Source organism: Pipistrellus hanaki (genome assembly GCF_964339955.1).
Source record: "Pipistrellus hanaki genome assembly, chromosome: 9".
Classification (NCBI taxonomy): Eukaryota; Metazoa; Chordata; class Mammalia; order Chiroptera; family Vespertilionidae; genus Pipistrellus; species Pipistrellus hanaki.
Window position 1 is genome coordinate 43675491 of NC_140511.1, and position 21083 is coordinate 43696573.

At 62.2% G+C, this 21083-nt stretch overlaps 3 protein-coding genes across 5 annotated transcripts in view; 2 read left to right on the forward strand and 1 right to left on the reverse strand.

Moving 5' to 3' along the window:
* Positions 1-572: 572 nt before the first annotated feature.
* On the forward strand, positions 573-4423 carry PHOX2A (paired like homeobox 2A; the record flags this gene model as incomplete). Of its 2 annotated transcripts, none has more annotated exons than XM_084896146.1 (3): positions 573-789; positions 2880-3067; positions 3869-4423. In XM_084896146.1, 3 exons carry the CDS (start codon positions 573-575, stop codon positions 4334-4336), a joined length of 873 nt encoding a protein of 290 aa, XP_084752272.1. In that variant the 3' UTR covers positions 4337-4423. The 2 variants fall into 2 exon arrangements, with proteins under 2 accessions (XP_084752272.1, XP_084752273.1); XM_084896147.1 differs by having other exon boundaries at positions 3893-4423.
* Positions 4424-5111: 688 nt separating this feature from the next.
* INPPL1 (inositol polyphosphate phosphatase like 1) lies at positions 5112-18973 on the reverse strand. Of its 2 annotated transcripts, none has more exons than XM_084893958.1 (28): positions 18579-18973; positions 15786-15849; positions 15543-15693; positions 15192-15312; positions 14809-14949; positions 14478-14571; positions 14282-14371; positions 14005-14103; positions 13740-13890; positions 13536-13642; positions 13097-13199; positions 12807-13003; positions 12388-12505; positions 11499-11595; positions 11108-11246; positions 10902-11001; positions 10726-10814; positions 10395-10476; positions 10183-10272; positions 9567-9680; positions 9326-9414; positions 8779-8866; positions 8275-8430; positions 7948-8026; positions 7713-7853; positions 6232-6904; positions 5856-5995; positions 5112-5733 (listed from the first exon to the last, which is right to left on the reverse strand). In XM_084893958.1, the coding sequence occupies exons 1-28, from the start codon at positions 18773-18775 to the stop codon at positions 5643-5645; spliced, it is 3801 nt and encodes a 1266-aa protein (XP_084750084.1). In that variant the 5' UTR covers positions 18776-18973; the 3' UTR covers positions 5112-5642. The 2 variants fall into 2 exon arrangements, with proteins under 2 accessions (XP_084750084.1, XP_084750083.1); XM_084893957.1 differs by having other exon boundaries at positions 15533-15693; positions 18579-18791.
* Positions 18974-20575: 1602 nt separating this feature from the next.
* The window catches only part of ANAPC15 (anaphase promoting complex subunit 15), an 89533-nt gene continuing 89025 nt past the window's right edge, over positions 20576-21083 (forward strand). Inside the window, exon 1 of the mRNA XM_084894369.1 lies at positions 20576-21001. The gene's annotated coding sequence lies outside the window, so the exon portion shown is untranslated. The remainder of the gene's footprint in view (positions 21002-21083) is intronic.

The following is a 21083-nucleotide window of genomic DNA, read 5'->3' on the forward strand; positions in this document are numbered from 1 at the left end:
ACTCGGTTATCGGGACGAATTGAATTAACTTCACACGCGCGCTGCCGGGCCCGTCTCCGCTCCCTTCCGCGGGGCCGCAGGTGGGGCCGCCGGGGAGAGGGGTCGGGACCTCGGGGCTGGCCCGGTGCGGTGCGTACAGACCGGGGGTCTGGGCTGGACCCGGGCGGGATGGGGACTCCGGCGAGGGGGCCTCGCGCAGCCCCGCCCTGAGCCTCCGGAGCCCTCCGAAGGCAGCGGGTACCTTTTGGGGCGGAGGTGGGGTCGGGGGCAGCGGGGGCGGGGTCTGGGCCGTCGAGGCCCCGCCCCCGGATCTCGCCCCGCCCCCTCGGCGGGGTCCTGCGCGTTAAAAGGCACGCGGGCCGCGCGGGGCGGCACTGGCCCAGCTGCACCGGGTGGAGCGCGGCCGCGACGGGGCGGGCGGGCGGGCTCGCGGGCGTCCAGAGCCGGACTCGGGTCCTTCCTCGGCGCCGGGCACTCCAACTCCCACCCCGACCCGCACCCGGCCCGGGACCCCGACCCCGACTTGGCCCAGCCCGGCCCGGCCCCCGTCCTCGCCCCCACCCCCAGGGCCGATGGACTACTCCTACCTCAATTCGTACGACTCCTGCGTGGCGGCCATGGAGGCGTCCGCCTACGGCGACTTCGGCGCCTGCAGCCAGCCCGGGGGCTTCCAGTACAGCCCGCTCCGGCCCGCCTTCCCTGCCGCCGGGCCGCCCTGCCCCGCGCTCGGCTCCTCCAACTGCGCGCTCGGCGCCCTCCGCGACCACCAGCCCGCGCCCTACTCGGCAGGTGAGCCCAGCCCCAGCCCAACCCTCCTTCCAAATCCTGCAGGTCCCCCAGCCCCTTCCCTGCTCCTCAAGTGATGGAGACAGCCCCCCACAGCCGCCACCATCTCTGCCCCGGCCAGACCTTCCTCCAATGCCCCGCTGGACCCTCTGCCCCCCTCCCTGTAAGGCGGGTTTACCACGGGCAGCGCTGAGCCTCCCACTCTCATCCTTCCCAGTTGCCACATCCCCATCCCACACTCTTAGGGTCAAGGAAACAGCCGGTCCAGCCCCAGGCTCCTCACCAGGCCCTCCCCTCCCTACCTGCAAAGACTGACCCCCAAACCTCTCCATCCCTTGTGTTCTTGGAAGATGCTCCTCCCGGCTCAGTTTAACAGACCCCCATCCTTATCGTCACCACCCCACTTCATGCCCGACCCCAGCAAGGACCCTTCCAGCAACAGAGCTGCCCAGCGAAAACCTTCCTAGAGCCCGGAGCCACCAGGCCCCTCCTGCCTGGTGTTGGACCCAAACCCTCTTCCACCACGGAAACACATCCCATGCCCAGAGAAAAGGGTGCCCAGGCCTTTACGCCACTTTCATGTCCGTATTCCCCCCGGAGACTCTCCCAGCCAGAGTCCTGCAGAGCCCAGAAGCCGCCCCTTGATCCAAGTCCCCATACTCAGCCACCCTAACCCTCCAATGACAGTCCAAGCTGCCCCACCCAAGCTCCTTATCTCCTTCCTTCCTGGGAAGACCCCCAGGACCCACCTAGAAGATTGGGGCCTAGGGGTGGGGTGGGGAGGGATAGTGAGACCTGGATTTGGAGAAGCGAGATCCAGAGAGAAGGAGTCAGAAACTGGATGGGGGCGAGGGGGGGGGAGGGCGGAATTGGGTGCTCTGGGCCTGATGCGGATGGGGACTGGGAAATGGAGAAAGGAAATGGGGAGACGGGCCCCAGAAGGATGGAGTTCTGAGCTGGGGGAGATAGGGACCAGTACAAAGAGGGGATGAGCCAGATGGAAGATTGGGGACACTAGGAGAAATAGGGGCCCAGGGTTGGGGAGATGGAGGTAAGAACCAGGTAGTGGAGACAGAAGTATGGGAGATGGGGATGAGGAAGATGGGGATAGGATGGCGTGTTCGAGACAGGGATTCAGGGAGAGAGAACTAGGGTGATGGGCCGGCGATGAAGGATATTGGGGGCCTCCTGGAGAATATGGAGACCTAAGTGGGAGTTGGAGAGAGGGATGGGGAGGCAGTGTCAGAACCCTGTCTATGGGACAGGGGACTGGGATGGGGTAGACGGGAGACCAGGATGGGAAGAGAGTGAGGGGGGAGGGAGAGGCCGGCATTGGGGGAGCTGGGACAGAGAGAGGGGTGCCCGCCAGGACAAGAAGGGCAAGAAGAAGGGCAAAGCGAAGATGGAGAAACCTCTGTGGGGAGAAACAAGGACACTTCTCAAAGGGCACCAGGAGAACCGTCCCGAACTGGAAAGTTAGCGGGAGGTCTGGGCGGAGAGGAGGGGGAGAGAGGCGCCTGGAAGATGTGAGGTGCAGCGGGGGAAACGAGGCCTGGGAAGGAGGAGATGGCACTGCGGAGGGGCTGTGGCAGGATTGAAAGTGGACCCAAGCTGGGGGTCTCCGCCTCCCTGCCGAGGTCCAGGGCCGGTTCCCGGGGAGATTCTCGGTGCTGATGAGGCCCGAGAGCCAGCCCAGGCGGCTGGACCTGGCTCCGGGCGGCAGAGTGGCTGAGGGAGAGGCCTGAGGACGGGAGGGTGGGAGCGGGTGGTGGATCGGCGGGAGGTGGAGGAAACCGGGCGCAGGCCGGCCACAGGTAAACCGGCTTTGACGGGAGGAAAGGGGGGGGGGGGGCGCGGATTCTGGTTCCCTCGCTGCTGCTTTGCGGTCTCACTGCGCCGTGTCCGCTGTGACCCCAGCCGGCTCCAGCGAGCCATCGAGAAGCCGCTAAGACGCTCGACCCGAGGCCGAGAGGACGGAGCCGGTGCCGGGCCCCGGCCGGGGACGGGGGGCGGGGAGCGGTGCCCTCAGGGCAGGGCCCGGCGGGCCGAGCGCGGCCCTCACCCTCCGCCCCCACTCCCCTCCGCGCCCGCAGTGCCCTACAAGTTCTTCCCGGAGCCGTCGGGCCTGCACGAGAAGCGGAAGCAGCGGCGCATCCGCACCACGTTCACCAGCGCGCAGCTCAAGGAGCTGGAGCGCGTCTTCGCGGAAACCCACTACCCCGACATCTACACGCGGGAGGAGCTGGCACTCAAGATCGACCTCACCGAGGCCCGCGTGCAGGTGCGTGTCCGCGCGCGGGTCCGGGGGTGTGCGCTCCGAGAGGCCCGGGTTTATCGCCCACACCTGTGGGCGGCGGACCGAGGGGCTTCGCCGGGCGGCTGGTGTGGCATGGGGGCGGGAGTCCAGGGCCCGGTGCAGGCGAGGAGCCAGGTGCAGGCGGGGTAACTGGGCAGGAGAGGACTGGCAGCCCGGCGAGGCGTTGGGCCCGGGCCCTGGCAGATCGGGGGCCCTCGGGAGAACTGAGCCGGTCGGACCCACGGTTTCCCTCCAGTCCCGCTGGGAGGGCCGGGCACGCAGAGCGGAGCTTGGGGAGCGAGGACGGAGGCTGGGCGGGTGGAGGGGGTGCCCCCGGAGGCCTCAGCTCCCTGCAGGGGCGCGGGGAGCCGCCCCTCCCAGCGCTGCAGCTGCCAGACTCCCGAGCCGGGAACCCCGGGCGGGCAGCGCCGGGCCAGGCGGACTCCGATGTCTGTGTTACAAATCCCAGTCCAGATGTCCCGCTGGTCCGCCCTCACTGGAGACAAAAGGTTTCTCCTAGAGTCCGCGCCCTGGGACACTCTGGGCCGGTACCCGGAGCATCTTGCAGGAGGGAATGGGGGCAGGGCCTTTGGGAGCGGAGGAGAGGGAGGCGGGGTTCCCCCCAGTGGGGTCCGCAGACCATGAGGCCCTGGGGAAAGGGGCAGGTGGACCAGGAGGCCGAGCTGAGCGGCGGAGGGCGGAGGGGCCGCGGAGGGGCCTCCCGGGAAGCCCGCTGACCCTCCCGGCCCGGCCGCTTCCGGACGGAAGCGTCGCCCGCGGCCCCGGGCTGACCGGCCGCTGTGCCCGCAGGTCTGGTTCCAGAACCGCCGGGCCAAGTTCCGGAAGCAGGAGCGCGCGGCCAGCGCCAAGGGCGCGGCGGGCACGGCGGGCGCCAAGAAGGGCGAGGCGCGCTGCTCGTCCGAGGACGACGACTCCAAGGAGTCCACGTGCAGCCCCACGCCCGACAGCACCGCGTCGCTGCCGCCGCCGCCCGCGCCCGGCCTGGCCAGCCCGCGCCTGAGCCCCAGCCCGCTGCCCGCCGCGCTGGGCTCGGGGCCCGGGCCGGGGCCGCAGCCGCTCAAGGGCCCCCTGTGGGCCGGCGTGGCGGGCGGCGGGGGCGGCGGGCCCGGCGCGGGCGCCGCGGAGCTGCTCAAGGCCTGGCAGCCCGCAGAGCCGGGGCCCGGGCCCTTCTCCGGGGTCCTGTCCTCCTTCCACCGCAAGCCTGGCCCCACCCTGAAGACCAACCTCTTCTAGCCGCCGGACTCTGGAGGCTCCGGGCCTGGCCCGGGAGACGCCCCAGCCCCTCCGAGACCCGACAGAGCCCCTCCCCGTCCCGGCCGCCTGCCTGGAAGGTCCTCCCCCTCCCCCGTGTCTGACCCTTGAGTCCCCTCCCTAGTTTTGGAGACAAAGTCAGAGCCACTCTTGTCCTCACCCACCCCCACCCATCATAGTGGGGTGCTTTTCCCTGGGACCCCCTCCCCCCACTAGGAGAGCCCAGAGGCGCGTCTAGCTGGGCTTTCTTCCGAACCGGGATCAAACACCTGCTGGTTCCTAACGGTTCCAACGTGAGGGTCCTCCGGGAGGACCAGCCGGCCCCTCCCCTCTGCGGCAGGCTGGGCCATTCCCCGCCGTGGTGACCAGCCAGCTGACCCACCCCTCAGGCTCACCATAATCAGCAGCCTGAAGGGTCCCACCGATTTGTCCCCCAGCGTTTCCTCCCGTCTGGCAACCAGCCTGGCCCGGAGGGTAGGCCCTCAGAGGAGTGGAGGGGCTGCCAGGCCAATGGGACAGAGGGATTTCCTCTGGATTTTTGTTTTGTTTTATTGTTGGTCTTTTCCTTTGAGAAACTTGTAATTTATTGAGGTGAGTTTTGCTTAATCCAAATAAAACTTAATTTATTGAAGACATCATGCCGCTAACCCCTCTGAGTGCCCAGGATGGGGACAGGCTGGCTGCTGGGAAGAGCTGGGTCTCCCTTGCTCCCAGAGGCCGCCGTGCACTCACACAGACCAGGAGACAGACAGAACTAAGCAAACTGGCACTTTATGGCAGAGATTCATCTCCCATTCCCAACCGCCCCAATAACATTAAAGTCCCTGCCCGCCCTAAACCCACACAGAAAAATCTTAAATTAAACCCAGCCCGGGACTTGGACTGTTCCTTCATTTCCGGATGGACACCCCAGAGTGGGTGTTGGGGAGAGGTCCCAACTGAGCCGCCCCCTCTGTGCTACAGGCCAAAGAACTGGTGAGAGTGAGGGTCCAGACTACCCAAATGGGTCCCTTAGACACTCCTTAGGTCTGAGGGGTCCAGAAAGGATGGGCAGCACCAGAATAACCAAGGTCCTTGGTAACCATGGTAACTGACTTCTGGTGCCCCTGGAATAAAAGGCAGGATGTCCTAATTAGGGCATTCCAAACGATTGGGTTGTGGGGAACGCAAATAAATAGGTAGAGAGGTGCTGCCCACCCCTCATAAATTTTCCACTTGGGGGCCACGGCTGGATCTTCGTGGGGGCAGGAAGGGGCGCTGAACTCGCAGCTTCACAGTGCCACCGCTATCACTTGCTGAGCTGCAGGGTGTCCAGAAGGAGGCGCTTGTGAGCTGGGTCCTGCACCCCAGCCTCCTCTAGGTCCTCCTCGGTGATGTCGCTGTAGAAAGGGGTAAGGGAGGCTGAGAGATGGGCGGGGTAGTCCAGACCCTGGACTCCAGGAGGATCCGTGGCTCCGCCCCCGGGCAAGCCCCGCCCACCTGCCCCCAGCCCCACCCCCACCTGAGAAACTCCAGGTCGTCCCAGCCATTGTGCACCAGGCCCTCCTCATAGCGCTCCAAGCCGATGGCCCGCAGCCAGGCGCCCATGCCCGCCTCACCCAGCCCGCCGGCCCGCCCGCTCTGCGGGCACGGGCACGGAGCCTGAAGAAACGGGGCATGTCAGGGAGAGCACGGAAAGACAGCCACATTCTACCACAGGTCCCGGGGTGGAGGGAAGGGAAGCAAGGACGGGGGCTAATTCATGTTTCCCAACTCCCCAGTGCCCAGCTCAGGGTAGAGGGGACACCCCTGAGTGCTGACTGGTGTAAAGGACACCGCAGGCCAGGGGCAAGCACACACCTCAGGTACACACAGCCAGCCACCCCTGGTCCACACACCTCCTCTGCCAGGTCCTCCTGGATGCTCTCTCGGATGCGAGGCGGAGGGAAGCTGAGCGGCCGGCCATAGTCCGAGGGCAGTCCCCTGGGCGGCTGCAGCTCCAGGGGGCCTGGCAGGAGCACCGAGCGGCCGGGCCCAGCAGGCGCGTAGTCCGCCTCGCTCAGCGTCTTGGCCATCTGCAGCACCGAGCAGGACCGGTCGTCCCCACTGGCGACCTCCCCCAGGAAAGTGCTGGTGGATGCGGGCCCTGGGGGCAGCGGGGGTCTTGGGTGGACCTTAGGGGGGGGTGGGCCACGGGCCTCACCCCCACCGCGACCCCGGACCACCGGCCCTGGCAGAGGATCCAGGCTTGGAGGCAGGAAGATGGCCGAGTCTGGCAGGGGTGGGGGTGGGAAGTCCGGAGGGGGCAGTGTGCCCCCGGGCTCCTCATCGGATGAGCTCCCCTCTCCCACTCGGGGAGGCCTGAGGCGACCGAGCTGTGGAGCAGGCACTGTGATGGCCACCTTGTTCTTGGCGGCAGGTGGGACAAGGGCCCTGGCCGGCGGAGGTGGCTCTGGGGGCAGCAGCTGGTGTGGGACCCCTTCGAGGACGTAGTAGGCAGGGTTATTGAAGCTGTTCTTGGGCGGAGGAGCCGCCACCCCTTCAGGCTCTGGAGCCCCCTCTGGCTTCAACCTGGGTTAGGGAGCAGGATAACTAGGTCAGGACCCGGAAACCCACAGGGAAGGTAGTGGGTGAGGGAGAAGGAAAACCAGACTGGGAGTCGGGAGACACGTGACCTTGAGCATATATCACTTTCCCTCTCTGGAGGCATCTGAGGCTGACCTACTGAGGACTCTTGCTCAGGAATTCAAGTTAGTTTTACACAAACCTGGCAAAAAAAACCACGATGACTGAGGACAGCTGAAGATGAGTGAAAAAGCACCCCCTGGACCGAGGAGTTTTTAGTTTAAGTTCAAGCAACAATTGGATATAGTCACTTTCCCGAAGTACGATCCACAGAACACTGGGTATTAATAGTCATTGTGTGGAAAAGAAGTTTCCTGGTCCAGTAAGTTTGGGAAACTATATTCATCAAAGTAGAAAAAGGGTTTCCTTCCTGTCCACATGCTCAGAGCTTTGGCTAATATTAATGTGCACTGGGAATATCTAAGAAAAGAAACCAGCAAGAACCCGTTTCCAGGGGGCACTATAGGACAGCGAGTGCTCCACAGAGAGCGCCGGGGGAGACCCCGGGCTGAGGGGTGTGCCTCCTCCACACAGGAGGCTCACAGGAGTTCTGTTTATGTGGAGAGAGCTGTTGCAGAAACAATTTCTAAAGCAAAACTGAGAGGAAAGGCTGACTATGCTCCCTTTGACTCAGAGAGCCACACCTACGGGAGGCCTGGCTGGCCAGAGTGGCCATGGCGCAGGGCCAGGGGGCAGCAGACAGTGCCCAGGCTGGTGCTGAAAGCCACGCACAGGGCTGGGTCAGTTCTCTCACCTGGGGGTGAAGGGCTCCTCCCGGGGAGTAGCTCGAGGAGGGGCTGGGGGCCTCCCCGTTGGCGGTGGTTTCTCTGGTTCTTCGAATAACTTGGACAGTGGGCAGAAGGCCTCTGTGGGGGCTGGCTTTCGGCTCCCTGACCTGCCAGGGGGGCACAGGGCAGGAGAGATGAAGGAGGGGCTGCCCAAAAGCCCCCAGGCACCCCTTCACATGGCACCCTACCGCCCCAGCTCACCTGGGCTCTTGGCTGCCTCGGGACACAGAGGGGGCTTTGCCCTTTGTCCCTGCCTCATCCTTGTCAATGCTGATCCACTCTGGGGGAGACAGGGAGAGGGGACTCAGAGGGGACTTGGGGTCCTGGATCCCGGGCACTCACTGACCTTCCAGCCTCCTCCCAGGTACTCCCTCAGGGCAGGCCCACTCCCAGCCATGGCTGCAGAACTTCCAAACTCTACATTCCAGGGATTCTAGCATGCTCTCCCCACGCCCCTAGTCCTCTCCTCCTCGGCCTACCCACCCCACCTCATCTCGTGCCCCACACCCCTCCCAACGGAGCCCCCACCGTAGAGTCGTTCACGGGTGCCCAGGCGCTCGGTGGGCACCCGCACCTTCATGGAGCCGCGGATGTTGCCCGTCTCCTCGCCGCGGTGGGACAGGAAGGTCAGGAACTGCTGGGCCGTGCTGCCAATCATGGACTTGAGCGCCACCACACACTCCCCTGAAAGGGCAAAGCAACAAATTGCCAAACCTTTCTGGGGCCCGCGTGGCTTCCTCTGCTCCTTGGTACCCCTTCTCCCTTTCCCTCCCCCCTCCCATAGGATTCATAGCCGTCCATGGATTCATTCAACCAACAGGGGACAGATGCTCAACGCACGTTGAGCATGAATGAATGAATGAATGAACTAAGCAAACTGGCACTGCCAACTGGCACTGTTCTGGCCCGGGCTGGATTCAGCCCGATGAATCTCTGCCATAAAGTGCCAGTTTGCTTAGTTCATTCATTCATTCATTCAAACTGGCACTGAATTCATTCATTCATTCATTCAACCATGGATTCAGCCCTCACCATAGGATTCATAGCCGTCCATGGACTTCACTGTGAGCAGGAGGTGCTGGTCCTGCAGGTACTCGATGTCAGCCAGAATGGGTTTGAGCTGCAGAGTGGAGAGGCCCAGTGAGGAACAAAGCTCCCACCACCCCCTCCTGCCCGACACCACTCACCCCTACCCTCAGGCTCATGCATGATCACTTCAACTCAGCTCTTAAGGAAAGAACCCAAATCCCTAATGTAGAAGACACGGCCCTATTTGGGCCTTTCATGGCACTTAAAAAGCATTGTAACTAATTCTCTTTCTGCATCCTCAATGGCCAACACAGGACCTGACATTTAGCAAAGGTTCAACAAGTAATGATTAAACAAATGGACAAACTGTAACTTGGCCCCAAATGAACAAACGCCCTCTCCTCACTCATGCCCACCCTGACCCCCTGACATGCACACACACGCATGTGCTCTGCAGGCTCTGCCCGCCCTCCCAGGCAGGCCCTGAATATGCTCCACTGAACCCTCTGAGCCCTCACCCACGAGCCCCAGGCCCTGCCTGCAGCCTCACCGTGGGCAGCTGGCGTGAAGACCACTGCACTTTGAGGAAGTTGATGTTATCACTGCTCTGGGCATCGTTCTCGAAGCTCTTCTTGTACTCTGGGGTGGAGGGGGGGAACACCCAGTAAGTACCACTTCCCTCTACATTCCAGGGATTCTAGCATGCTCTAACTACGGGAGGGGGCTAACGCTCTGGGCACACCTGGCCCCTCACGCCCCTTGGCCCACTCCAGCCCTGGGCCCCTTCTCACCCTCCAGGCAGGTGGAGTAGAACTCAATGAAGAACTTGGTGCGGCTGGCCGTTTTCACAATGGCCTCGATGCTCTCAAACTCAATGTAGGCCTGGTCTGAAGTCTTTGAGAGCCCTGAGGGGCAGAGGGCGGAAGGAAGACAGGAGGGCTGAGAAGGTGACAGGATGACAAGGACAGAGAGACTGAGCCCTGGCAGGGCAGGAGGGAAGGCCCCTCCTGGCCTTCCCAGTCCCAACAAGCCAATAGGGAGTGAGACCCTAAGGCCCAGACCCTAGGTCAGAGCAGACAGGCAACTCAAGGATGAGAGGTCATCTAAGAGGTGCTGGGGACCAGAATGCCTCAGGGATTGCCCGCCAATAACCCACCACACCATCAGGCACATTCAGGAGCACACATGTGGCCCAGGCAGATAGCCAGCCACCCATACACACACACACACTCATGGGCATGTACCTCTTACGATGACCCGGGCAAACAGACACCCTCACACATCATATTCAGAAACATTCACATGTACGTGTACACACACACATATATTAGAGGCTATGCACGTCCCAGGTCTCCACCTGTGCCCCCAGATGTGTGCTACAGCCGCAAGCATATCCAGAATAGTCACCTTTCTTGGAAATGAACTGAGAGGTAACTCCAACCTCAAATGTCCCAAACACGGGGGAGTGGTCGCTGGTGACAATGTCATCAGTGCAACCTGGGGAGGGGGACAGGAATGGGGGCTCAGGGGAAGGCTGTGTTCCCACTTCCCAAAGCTGGAGCAGAGCCAGGACAGTGACCACCCAGGATCACCCATCACCCTTTCCGTGAGGCTCTGACCATAGGAATTGCAGATGATGTGGGTCTCAGGGTAGGATTTCCAGAGAATCCGGTCACACCATGAAGGCACGTTGGTCCGGACCTGGGCAGGGGATGGCAGCATGGTCAGGGCCAACGGCTGGGGGCTGCTCAGCACAAGCCCCCTCCCCCGCCCAACTCCCAGAGCTGACGAGGCCCCACATGGATCCTCACTAGACCTAGTATGAGCCCTGCGGCCTCAGAGGGAACACAGCACTGGAGAGGTAACTGCAGACGCCTACGCCCTTGACCCCATAAGCACTCTTGATTCAGTGCAGCCCTGGGGTCCTAAGGCACTCCTGTCCTCACTCACCCCCGTTGGCTTCTGCTTATGCCAGGCATATGTGTCCCGGGAACCTCGCTCGTAGCGGTAGGTGGGCGGGAAGGAAATCTCCTCTTCACCTAGGGGAGGCAGGGGACAGGCTGGGGTCAGGGTCAGGGGTGTGACAGATCTCTGGCCCTCAGCCCTCCTACTTGGCCCACACTCACTGAACCGGAGGAAGACCTTGTGCTTCTCCCGCTCCAAGTTGAGCTGGTCCACCCTGAGCAGGGGCTCAAACTCCTTTCTGCTGATATAGTTCAGGATCTCCTGGGGGGGGGGGGGGGACACAAAGGCTGAAGGCTGTCCCTCTGAGCCAGAGCCAGAGCCTGAGGTGAGAACCCATCTGACCCCCAGCCCAGCCACCTGCTCGCACCTGGATATCCATGTCCAGACGGTAGTTGAGGTCCCCAAACCAGAAGAGGTGAGTGAAACGCAGGGAGATGTCAAAGGCACTGAGCTGGCGGTCGCCCAGCGAGAGCAGCCGCAGGATGTCCAGGTAGTTCTGGTTCCGCCTACGGTGAGGATGGGAGGAGGCCCCCAGGGTCAGGACTCAGACAGGCAGAAAGGTGGGAAGACTCTGGGGTCAGAGATGGGGGAGGGGTCAGGGTCCCTGAGGAAAGAGGGGACTTGAGTTGGGATAAGGGAGAAGGTGGTCTCTTCAGACAGGGACATAGGTAGGCCATGACCTGGGATAAGGGAGAGGGGATAGGCCTCAGGTGAATAGGGATGAGGGGAGGAGACTGTGTGGGAAGGCACCCGCTCACCGGGCAGTCTTCTCATTTCCCGAGGTGAGGTGGCAATTCACAAAGCCGAACGAAGTGCCGTTGAACATGAAGGAAACGCCCACAGCCCCCTTGTTTCCTGTCAGGACATCAAGGAAAAAGGCCCGAGTCACCCTTTGAGGGCTCCCAGCTCTCCCTCGAAGCAGCAGTGGGAAGTTTCTCCTAACACCCCCCACCCGCACATTTGAGGAGGTAGGCAGGCCTTTGAGCACACACCCACACCTTCCCTGGAGACCCACGTAGGGCACACACGTGGATGGACCGAGTCTGTCTGTGTGTGTGAGCAGAGCCCCTGGAGACCACAAGTGATTCCAAGGGTGAAGCTGCAAGGACCTACAGACTCTGGGCAGAATCCACCCTGGAGGAGCACCAGGCTGCAAACCAACAGACCGAGGCACTGTGCCAGGCTCCACCGCGTGCGACCTTGGACAGATCACTCAACCACTCTGGGCCTGAGTTTTATCATCTACGAGAAACCCTGTGTACGAATTCCTGCGTGGGTGGGGTCCCTCTGCCTGGCTGGAGATCAGAAGGCGGTGGGGGGGTGGGGGGGGCGAGGAAGGGGAGTTAGGGACATGCATTGAGCATCTGTCCCCTGGTGGTCAGTGCGCATCATAGCAATCAGTCTTAAAGGTCGTTTAGGCTTATATATATATATATGTGTGTGTGTGTGTGTGTGTGTGTGTGTGTGTGTGTGTGTGTGTGAAATGGAGGTAATTATCCTGGCCTGCCTTCCTGGTGGGGCCAGATGAGATTTAGACTAGGAACATACTTTACGAAGTTCAAAGAGTTCCATATGTGGAAAAGCTGAGACCACCCAAAAGGGGAAGATCCTGGGCTGGAGAGGAAGCAGGAGGTCCACTCTGCTCACCCAGGGTGTTGGCAATGCCAGTCTTCACACTGGAGGTGCTGACATGGCTGATGCGGTTCTCGTGCTCTGGCTTGACCAGCACAGCCACCTTGATGTTCCACAGGGACTGCATGGCAATCTGGGTGGAGAGTACAGAGTCACCACTGTCCCGAGCTGGGCCCCTGTCCACAACCCCTGCCCACAGCCCATACTTTATCAACTGTGCTGGCAGGCACGGGATAGCAAAACTTGCTATCTTTTTTCTGAGGGGCAAAAGAGACAGACCCCCAAGCATGAAGGACTCAAGTGAAATCCCATAAAGGACATGCCCACGGGCCAGAACAGCCAGGCAAGTTGTGTTCCCAGGGCCACCATAAGGTCAAGCAGGACAGTTGGGGTGGTTGTGAGGAGAGGGGACTGGACGAGATGACCCCCCTCACCGGGCGGTAATCCAGATCTGTGAGCTCCTTGAGGCCCCCGCGTAGCAGGTCCAGCCATTCTCGGTCACCCACCGAGTTCTCCTGGGTCCCAAAAACATAGATGTCATGGGGAATGGCAACTGTGACCTCGTCCAGGGTCTTCCCCAGGCCCTTCGATGTGAACCAAGATGTCACATTTTTCGGAGGAGGCACACTTCCTGGAGGCGGAGGGGACGGGAGTGGTCAGGCCCCTAAGCCCCTGCTCTGGGGCCATTTCTCCCTCCCACCTCGGCCCCTGCCCCAGGCCTCACCCATGTTCCAGGTGCCTATGAAGACAGAGATCATGTCGGGCTCGTCCTGCTTCGAGTGCTTGTTCTTCATGAGCTGTAGCAGCTGGCAGAAGGCCTCCCGCTTCTGGGGGAACAGCAGCCAGTAAGAGGCCGGTGAGCAGCCAGGGAACCCCTCCTTCCGGGGATACCCTGCTGGGTAGCAGGTACCATGAGGGGAGGGAGGGTCATCCTGTCTGGTACACCACTGTATAGTTCATGCATATAATAGGTGCTCGATAAATAGTCGTTGAATGAGTATTTAAATCCGCCCTCAGGCCACCCACTCTCCATACATGTACTCTCTGTCCTGTCAGACCCACCCTGCCAGGAGGGATGGCATGCCTATATCACGTGTTCCTTCTTTCCCCATCCCACGGGGACTCCTGCAGCCCCCGATGGCCTCGCCCGATCTGCTGCTCACCCGGGCACTGACAAAGATGAAGTCCTTGCGCTGTGTCCGGTCCTTCTCCTTCTCGAACACAACCCCCAGCTTGTTCTGGACACGCTGAGACTTAATGAGCTGGCGGACTAGGGATGGAGAATGAGTCACACTATCCTATGTACTGAGGCTCAGGGCTGCCCTGTCCACACACCCCCCCTCCCCCCAGTTTAGGCCCTGGCTCACTGCGGTCATGGGTGAAGGTTGTCCAGTCCTCCTGTGAGTCTCGCTGCCTCCGCAGCAACACCAGCCGCCCACCCTCAACATCCACGCTCAGCGTGAACTTCTGTGACTTCCCGATCTTGGTCAGATCGCCCAGGGTGACATCCAGCTTCACCTGCAGGCCACGAGGTAAGGAGATGCTAAAAAGACCTCGGGGCAGGCAACTACCCCTTCACCTCCAACTGTCCTTGGAGCCATGAGACCCCAGCCGGCACCCCCTGCCATGTACCTCAAAGGCCTGCACAGGGATGGTCTTGGCCTTACGTGTGCTTGGCTGCAGTGGAGCCGGGGGGGCCGTGGAACTTATATCCTGAAGGGCCTTCAGGGCCTGGAGAGGGCAAGGGCAGGGGACAGGAGAGGACAGGGGACAAGGTCAGGGGGCTGCTTCTCAGAGGGGCATGATTGAGGTGCCCCCAAACTAAAAATTTCAGGCTTGAGATCAATTAGGCCAATGGGAGTGGTCAGGGACTGGTGGGTGAGGGGTCAGAGGTCAGGAGTCAGGCCACCTTCTTCTGGATGCCTGACAGGAAGTCCTTTAACACTGACAGCTTCAGCACCAGGCTCTCTAGTTCCTGCTCCCCCGTCTGTGGTGGGTTCTGCAGTGAGAAGGAATAAGTCTTGTATGTGAGGCCACCATGCAGGAGATCCCCAACTCAGCCCCAGACATGAACCCATTCCCCAAAGAGGTTCCCACAACCCCACCTGTTGCTGCAAAAGGCGGGTAACCATGGGCGAGCTCTGCTGGTCGAACACCTTGGACAGAATTTCCAGGCCAGACAGGACCTTATCCACCTCACTAGGGGAGACATCGGGTCAGAAGAACTGCCCGCCCCGATCCAGGTACAGGGGAGGGGGCTTCAGCCTCCACCATAAGGATGCAAGGGTTCGGGTGAGGGAAAGTCAGGAGGCAAGGACTGGTTCCCTGTTCAGGGCCAGAGGTCAGAGGTGAGGGCATCTATGCAGCAAGGGAGAGCAGGAGAGGACAGGTCAGAGGGGTGAGGGGGCAATACACGGTATTGGATGTCCCGGGTACCTGTGTAGCCTCCGGCATGAGGTGGCAAGAGTGCGGGTGAGGTGGGGCAGGTTGCTGGCTCCACTCCGAACGGCCTCCAGGTCCAGCCCGTAGCTGCCCTTCAGGTACTCGTGCGAGACAGTGCTCAGCCCGTTGGGAGCACTTGGAGGAGGGGTAAGAAGTCAATAGAGACCTTGCTGACCCCATCCCAGCACCCCTACCCGATCCACAGAGACAGTTCTATTGACAATCAGAGTACCATGGATCAGGGCACTGTCTCTGGGGCTGAGATGGGATGGGGGCCCCTGGGGGTGAGGCCTAAAACGTCTCCCCACCTTTAGTGAGAGCATGGTTCTCAGAGGAGAAAGGGACTTCCTGCTCCGTGGAGGGGATCGGGGACTTACCTCTCAGCAGCCGGAGTGGTGGGGGTCTCAGGGGCTGGTGGGGGGCTGCTGGGCCCCACAGAGGCACAAATGCTGGTGGAGCCAGAGCGTGGGGGCAGCGGGGGCTTCTCATCCTCCCCATCTGTGGACAGGGGTCAGTGGGGCATCCATCTGGGCCTCCCACCCTCGGGGAAGTATGGGGGAACGCCACGGTGACCGGAAACTTCCGTGGGAAGGGGGTAAAGGTCCCTGGCGTCGTGGTTAGGGCTGGGGCTTTAGAGAAGGCAGGTGGAGAAAGTGGGGTGGAAAGAAGCAGGTGGTATCTGAACACGAGGCAGGGCAGGCGTTTGCACGCTGCACACCGGGTGGCACCTGAGGCGTCGCGGTCGTCTTGAGGGTCTGGCTCCCGCTCCCGCTCCACCGGCAGCAGCAGGGCGCACACCAGGCCCTGGTTGGGCTGGGCGTACAGGCCGATGAGCTCGCCCAGCGTCTGGAAGCGACGCACGGGCACGCCCGGCGAGGTCTGCAGCCAGCAAGGGTGGGAGAAGGGTCAGCGGGCTGGTCGCAGGCCACAGGCTGGAATCAAGGACAGGGGGTCAGGGTCCAAGCCCCTACCTGCACGGCCAGGAAGTCTTCTCCATCAGGCAGAATTCGGTACGTGTGCACATGCTTCTGATACCTGACAGAAGGTGGAGGTCAGAATCTGTCGCTCCCAGGCTACAGTCTAAGCCCCAAGGTGCCCTCTCCTCCTGCCACTGGACTCAACGCCAGCCCTTTCAGCCTTCCTATAGGCTTCCCTATAGCCATTCGCCCAAGCTGTACAGGGTTAATGATGGGGGCAGTCCACGTCTATCCTGCTAGTGTCACCAACAAGCAGGAACCGCCCCCCCAGACCCACATAGTCTCCACACCCACCGCAGGGCCTGGGAAGAAACAGACAGCTCTTTTGTGGCCTCCACAGCTGTCTAAACAGCCCCTCTGGGCTGTGGTACCAGTCTGGGCCCCCCGCCAGATTAAGAGTCCTCAGGAGCCTGGGTAACCGCTGTTTGCATGCATGGGCAATGTGCTAACACACATGTGCCTGCTGTCTATGTTTACGTTGGTATCTAGCTCTGCTGAAGCTGGGTGTGTCTGGGGCAGTTTTGCTGGGGAGTGCAGGGGTATCATCCTGGGGGTTTCTATCCACTTTCCCAGACACCAGGAAATTGGGATGACCTAAGGGGACCCTCCTCCCCCCATGGTAGGCCCAGGCCACTAGGAGCCCCAAATTGAGAAGGGATGATAGGGGTGCTGACAGATGACACCAACAGCTGAGCAGGTGACAGCTGAACCAGGCCTGGGTGGCGAAGGCCACACTCAGTGGGGCTGGAAGACTCCCTACCTCAGAGCAGTCTTGCCCAAGGGAGTCACCCAGACTGTGTCTTAGGCAGGAGGGGGTGTTGGCTCCAGAGAGGACCAAATGCCACAGGGCCATTCCCTTCCCTCAAGTGGGCTCCTTTGGCTGCCAACCAGACACAAGCCATGCTGGTGTCTGTATGTGACGGGGCGTGTTGGCTTCTGTTTATAACAATAATAACATCCCATGAACTGTGTCCTGTCTCTGTGACAGGGCAGGTACTTAGCACAGACATGATCTCATTAATCTTCACCTTTTGAGGCAGATATTATTATTATATTATCATCTCCATTCTCTAGAAGAGGAAACTGAGGCTCACAAAGCAAGTAAAAGGCAGAGGCCAAGTCCTTAGATCCTGGCCTGCTGATCGGATCGCCTGCGCCTGCGGAGGCAGGGATGTGTCCTGAGTGTTACCTGGACACATGTGGAGGTGTACACAGGTAAGCAAGTATGTTTCTGATGGCCCACCCCCAGACTCCTGAAATGCAAGGAGTAGCCAGAGTTGGCTGGCAAAGCTGAAGCACCTACCCACAGACCTTCACCCCACCCATCTCCTCTCCCGGCAACAGAGCCAGGATTCTCCCCTCCTGGGACAATAACTTCCTCACCCAGACACGGGCCCAGCTGTCCTCCTCTCACTCAACAGCTGACCCAACACCTGCCGCTCTCCCCTCCCTATTGAGGGGCTATGCCTCAGAGGGGGGCTAGGAGGCTCAGGGATATTCATCTGCTTGGACTGCTCCTCTTTAGTCTTCCAGGCTGAGCCTCAGACTTGGGGCAGAAGCTGAGACTTAGAGCACCCCTCCCCCTTCAGGCCCCCTGTCTGCCTCGGGGGGGGGGGGGGGGGGGGGGGAGGGGGGGGAGGGTCTCTCAGCCTCAGCACTACTGAGGTTTTGGACTGCATAACTCTTTGTTGTGAGGGGCTGCCCTGTGCTTGTAGGATGCTTAGTAGCATCCCTAGCTTCTACCCACTAGATGCCAGTAGCACCGTTCCAGTTGTGACAACCAAAAAGTGTCTCTAGACATTGCCAAGTGTCCCCTGAGGATCAAGTCAACCCCCACGGAGAACCACTAGCCTAGGCCAATGCACCCGCCCCCCTCCTCCCCACAGGATGTGAAGAGAACAGAGGGAAGGGAAGAGGGATGGAGGTTTGGGAGAGCTCGTGGGGCCAAGGGGAAACATAACCAGATCTAAACAGCAGCCGTGTGGCTGCCCACCCCCCACTCCCACTCCTGAGCCCCTAGGAGCCTACCCAGTGCCACAATGAGTGGTGTGGGGGACAGCTCAGGGAGAGACTCCAAAAACCGAAAGTACAAACTCACCCCAACACCACAGCCGCCTGTGGCTAATGGGTACAGCCACAGGCCCACCCAGAGAGGTGCCACGTCCAGCCCCACACTCAGCACCCATAGTTTAAGGCTAGGGCAGCCGGGAGCCAGAGCACATACTCACTCATTGATTCATGAAATAATGGCATGGCCTCACACAGCCTCACCCTCTTCTGGACACCACCCTGCCCCCTAGCCCCAACCATACACAGCCAGGCAGGCCCCAGCCTCAGTCTGGGGGCACAGTAAAGTCCCCTAAGGGAGCTGCTGACCATCCTCACACCCCCCATCAGTCCCTCTGGTCCCAAACCCAACTACGCCTATGCCTACCCCTCAGACACCCAATCTCTGTAAGCAGCACTGCACACAGCCGTGCAATGCACATCCTCACTCCTCCAGCTCCTTCTATCTGGAGGGTGCCTGAGGGGTCTGACAGAGACTCCCCCCCGCTCCCCTACAGCCTCCCTGGCAGCGGGTCTGCACTTAATCTGCTTCATCGTCCCCAGAAAGTGCCCCCAGACGCACAGCAGGAAGGAAGTGCTCCCGGTATCCTTCCTCGGCCTCAGCAGAAAGCCAAGGCCCCACTCTGGGGGGCGCTGGCGTCCGCTGTCCCAAGCCCTCCGCACACACTCCAGGAACCCCAGGCCGGGCCCCCGCCCGCCGGCAGCCCCAGCGCCACTCACAGGACGCAGAGCGCGAAGGCGCCCGCCACACTCTCGCTGTCTCGGACCAGGAAGCTGCCATCGCGGCCTGCCCGGGCCAGCAGTTCCTCGGCGGCGGCGCGGCTCAGGTCTCGGTGGTACCAGGCAGGGGCCGGGCTGCCCAGCGCGCCCCCCGGCCCGCCGCCTCCGGGGCCCAGCGCGCCGCCCGCCGAGGCCATGGCCCGCGCCGGGCTCAGCGCCGCCCGCGCCCGCCGCCCCGCGCCATGGCCTGGGCGCGCAAGGGGCTGGGGCCGGGGCTGGGCCCGGGCCCCGAGGATCCGCGGGCCGCCGGGTCGGGGATCCGGGCGCCGCGCTCCGTCGCGCAGGCCGCCTGGTTGGCCGTGCAGCCGCCGCCGCCGCCGCCTGCAGCGCCGGCCTCAACTTGAAGAGAAAGAAAAGTTTGTTCAGAGGCGGCGGCGGGAGGGGCGGGACCCGAGCGCAGGGCCGGCGGCCGCCCCTCCCCCGCCCCCGCCGCGGGGCCCCCCGCCCCCGCATCCCGCCGGACCCGGGACTTCCCGAACCCCACAGTGGTCTGCCCCGCCATCGCCACCCTGAGACCCAGCCGGGCCCCTAAGGGAACCCTAAGTCCCTCCAGGCTGCGCCTCGACAGTCCCCTCCCCTGAGGGGTCCCCTTTAATAATCGCACTATGACCCCCAGCTCCCGAAGACGTCTGATTCTGCTCCAGATCCTTCCCATCCCGCCTCCCCCCCCCCCCCAAATAACCTTGCAGAGTCGAGTTCCCCAAACCCGTGGACCCCCACGATGAACTTCCAGCCCTCTCTCCATCATCCGAGCGGCCCCAACCCCCAACTCCCGTGTAATCCAACCCCCTCCCCCTTCCTTAGACATGAACCCCTAAACTACACTGAGTCCAGCTCCCTACACATTCCGCGAGGGAGGGAATCCCCCCTCCACAGAGATCCGATCCCCTACAAACCCCCCCTGATGAGGTTCCGTGTCCTCGAAACTCCACGCACGGTCCCCGGCAGCCCCTCTCCGCCCGGGGCAGAGCCCTTCCCCCCTCTTGGCCAAGTTCCCTGGCACCATCCACCATCCCCGCAGGCCCTGGCCCCGAGGGGTTCAGCAGCCCGAGCCCAGGCCTCCCTCTGCCCCCGTCGAGGAGGAGGAAGTTCCCTCAAGTCCGTGGGGGGCCCCGATCTCTTCCCCCAGAGCCGCGGCCCGCCGCGCGCAGACCCCCACCTCCTGGGCGGCTCCGAGGCGCCCTTCCCGGGGGAAGCGGCCCTGGCCTCTCCGCGGCCACTTAAGATGGCCAGCCGCCGCGCAACCCCTCCGCCTTCCGCCCCGCCCCGCCCGCGCCCGCCGCCCCGCCCCCGGCAGCTCCGCCCCCCGCCCCGCGTCTGCATCCCGGAGCCGCCGACCCGCCTGGGACCTCGGGCGAGTCCCGGCCCCGCGCCGGGCCGAGCCTTCCCGCCCTGTGGAGTGGGGCTAGGGTTAGGAGGGCGGCGGGCTCCATGGGGCTGTGCTCGGAAAGGTCCGGGCGCGGGGCCCGGCCCCGGGAGGCGCTCGGGACGGCGGCCGTGTGTGTGATTAAGGAAGGAGAGCCGAGGCTGACAGCTGTGCAAACTGCAGGAGCGCGGCGGCCGCCGGGCGGCTATTCTTAGCCCCCGCCCCCGCCCCGCCGCTCGCGCCAAGTCCACAAACTTGAGCCTTGGTAGGCGGGACCCCGAGTGGGGAGCTCCCCACACTAAAGCCGGCCTGATCCGACACCCCCCCCCCCGCCTCGGGAGGAACGAGGCACCTGGAGGTCGGAGGCGGGGCGGGGCCGGAGCGGGGCCGCCCGCCCCATCCCAAAAAAGACCTAGCCGGTGGCGCCGCCGGGAGCCGCTTCCTGCCCCGCCCCTCCGCCCCCTGCCTGGCTCCTTAAAGGCGCAGGCCTGCCGCCCGCTCTCCCAGCTGCCAACGCCTGGACGGCGGTCACCGCTGCCCCTTTAACCCGGGAGACAACGTTCATTTTGCTGAACTAGCGTCTGCCTCCCGACCAACTCCTTACTCAGTTTCAAACACGCGCGGACTTAATCCAGCTAGGGTACAACGACTGACGTGTATTTGGAGAGCCAATTTTTTTTTTTTTAAACTTAAACTTCTTCAAACAACGCCACTTCTTCAAAATAGACTCGCCCAGGCCGTGGTATTTTTGTGGAAGAGCCACACTCTCAAGGGGCCAAAGAGCCGCAGTTTGCCGACCACGGAGCTGCTAGAGCAAAGCCTAGCAGACCTGAAGGGGGCTCTGTGGGACCTTCCCAACTTGAAAAAACAGAGTAACTGAGAGACCCTCCCATGAATCCAACAGTGTCGCCTGGCCCCTACAGGAACCCAGTAACTTTTCCCGCCAACCTGTGCTGGACTTCTCTCCTCAGTCAGTCACCTCTCGGTATGAGGGCAGGTGAGTCTGCCAGGAGGGGACAGCCAGGGCGGGCAGGGAGAGATCTGGACTAGGAGCATTCAGGCCTCATTCTAGTTCTATT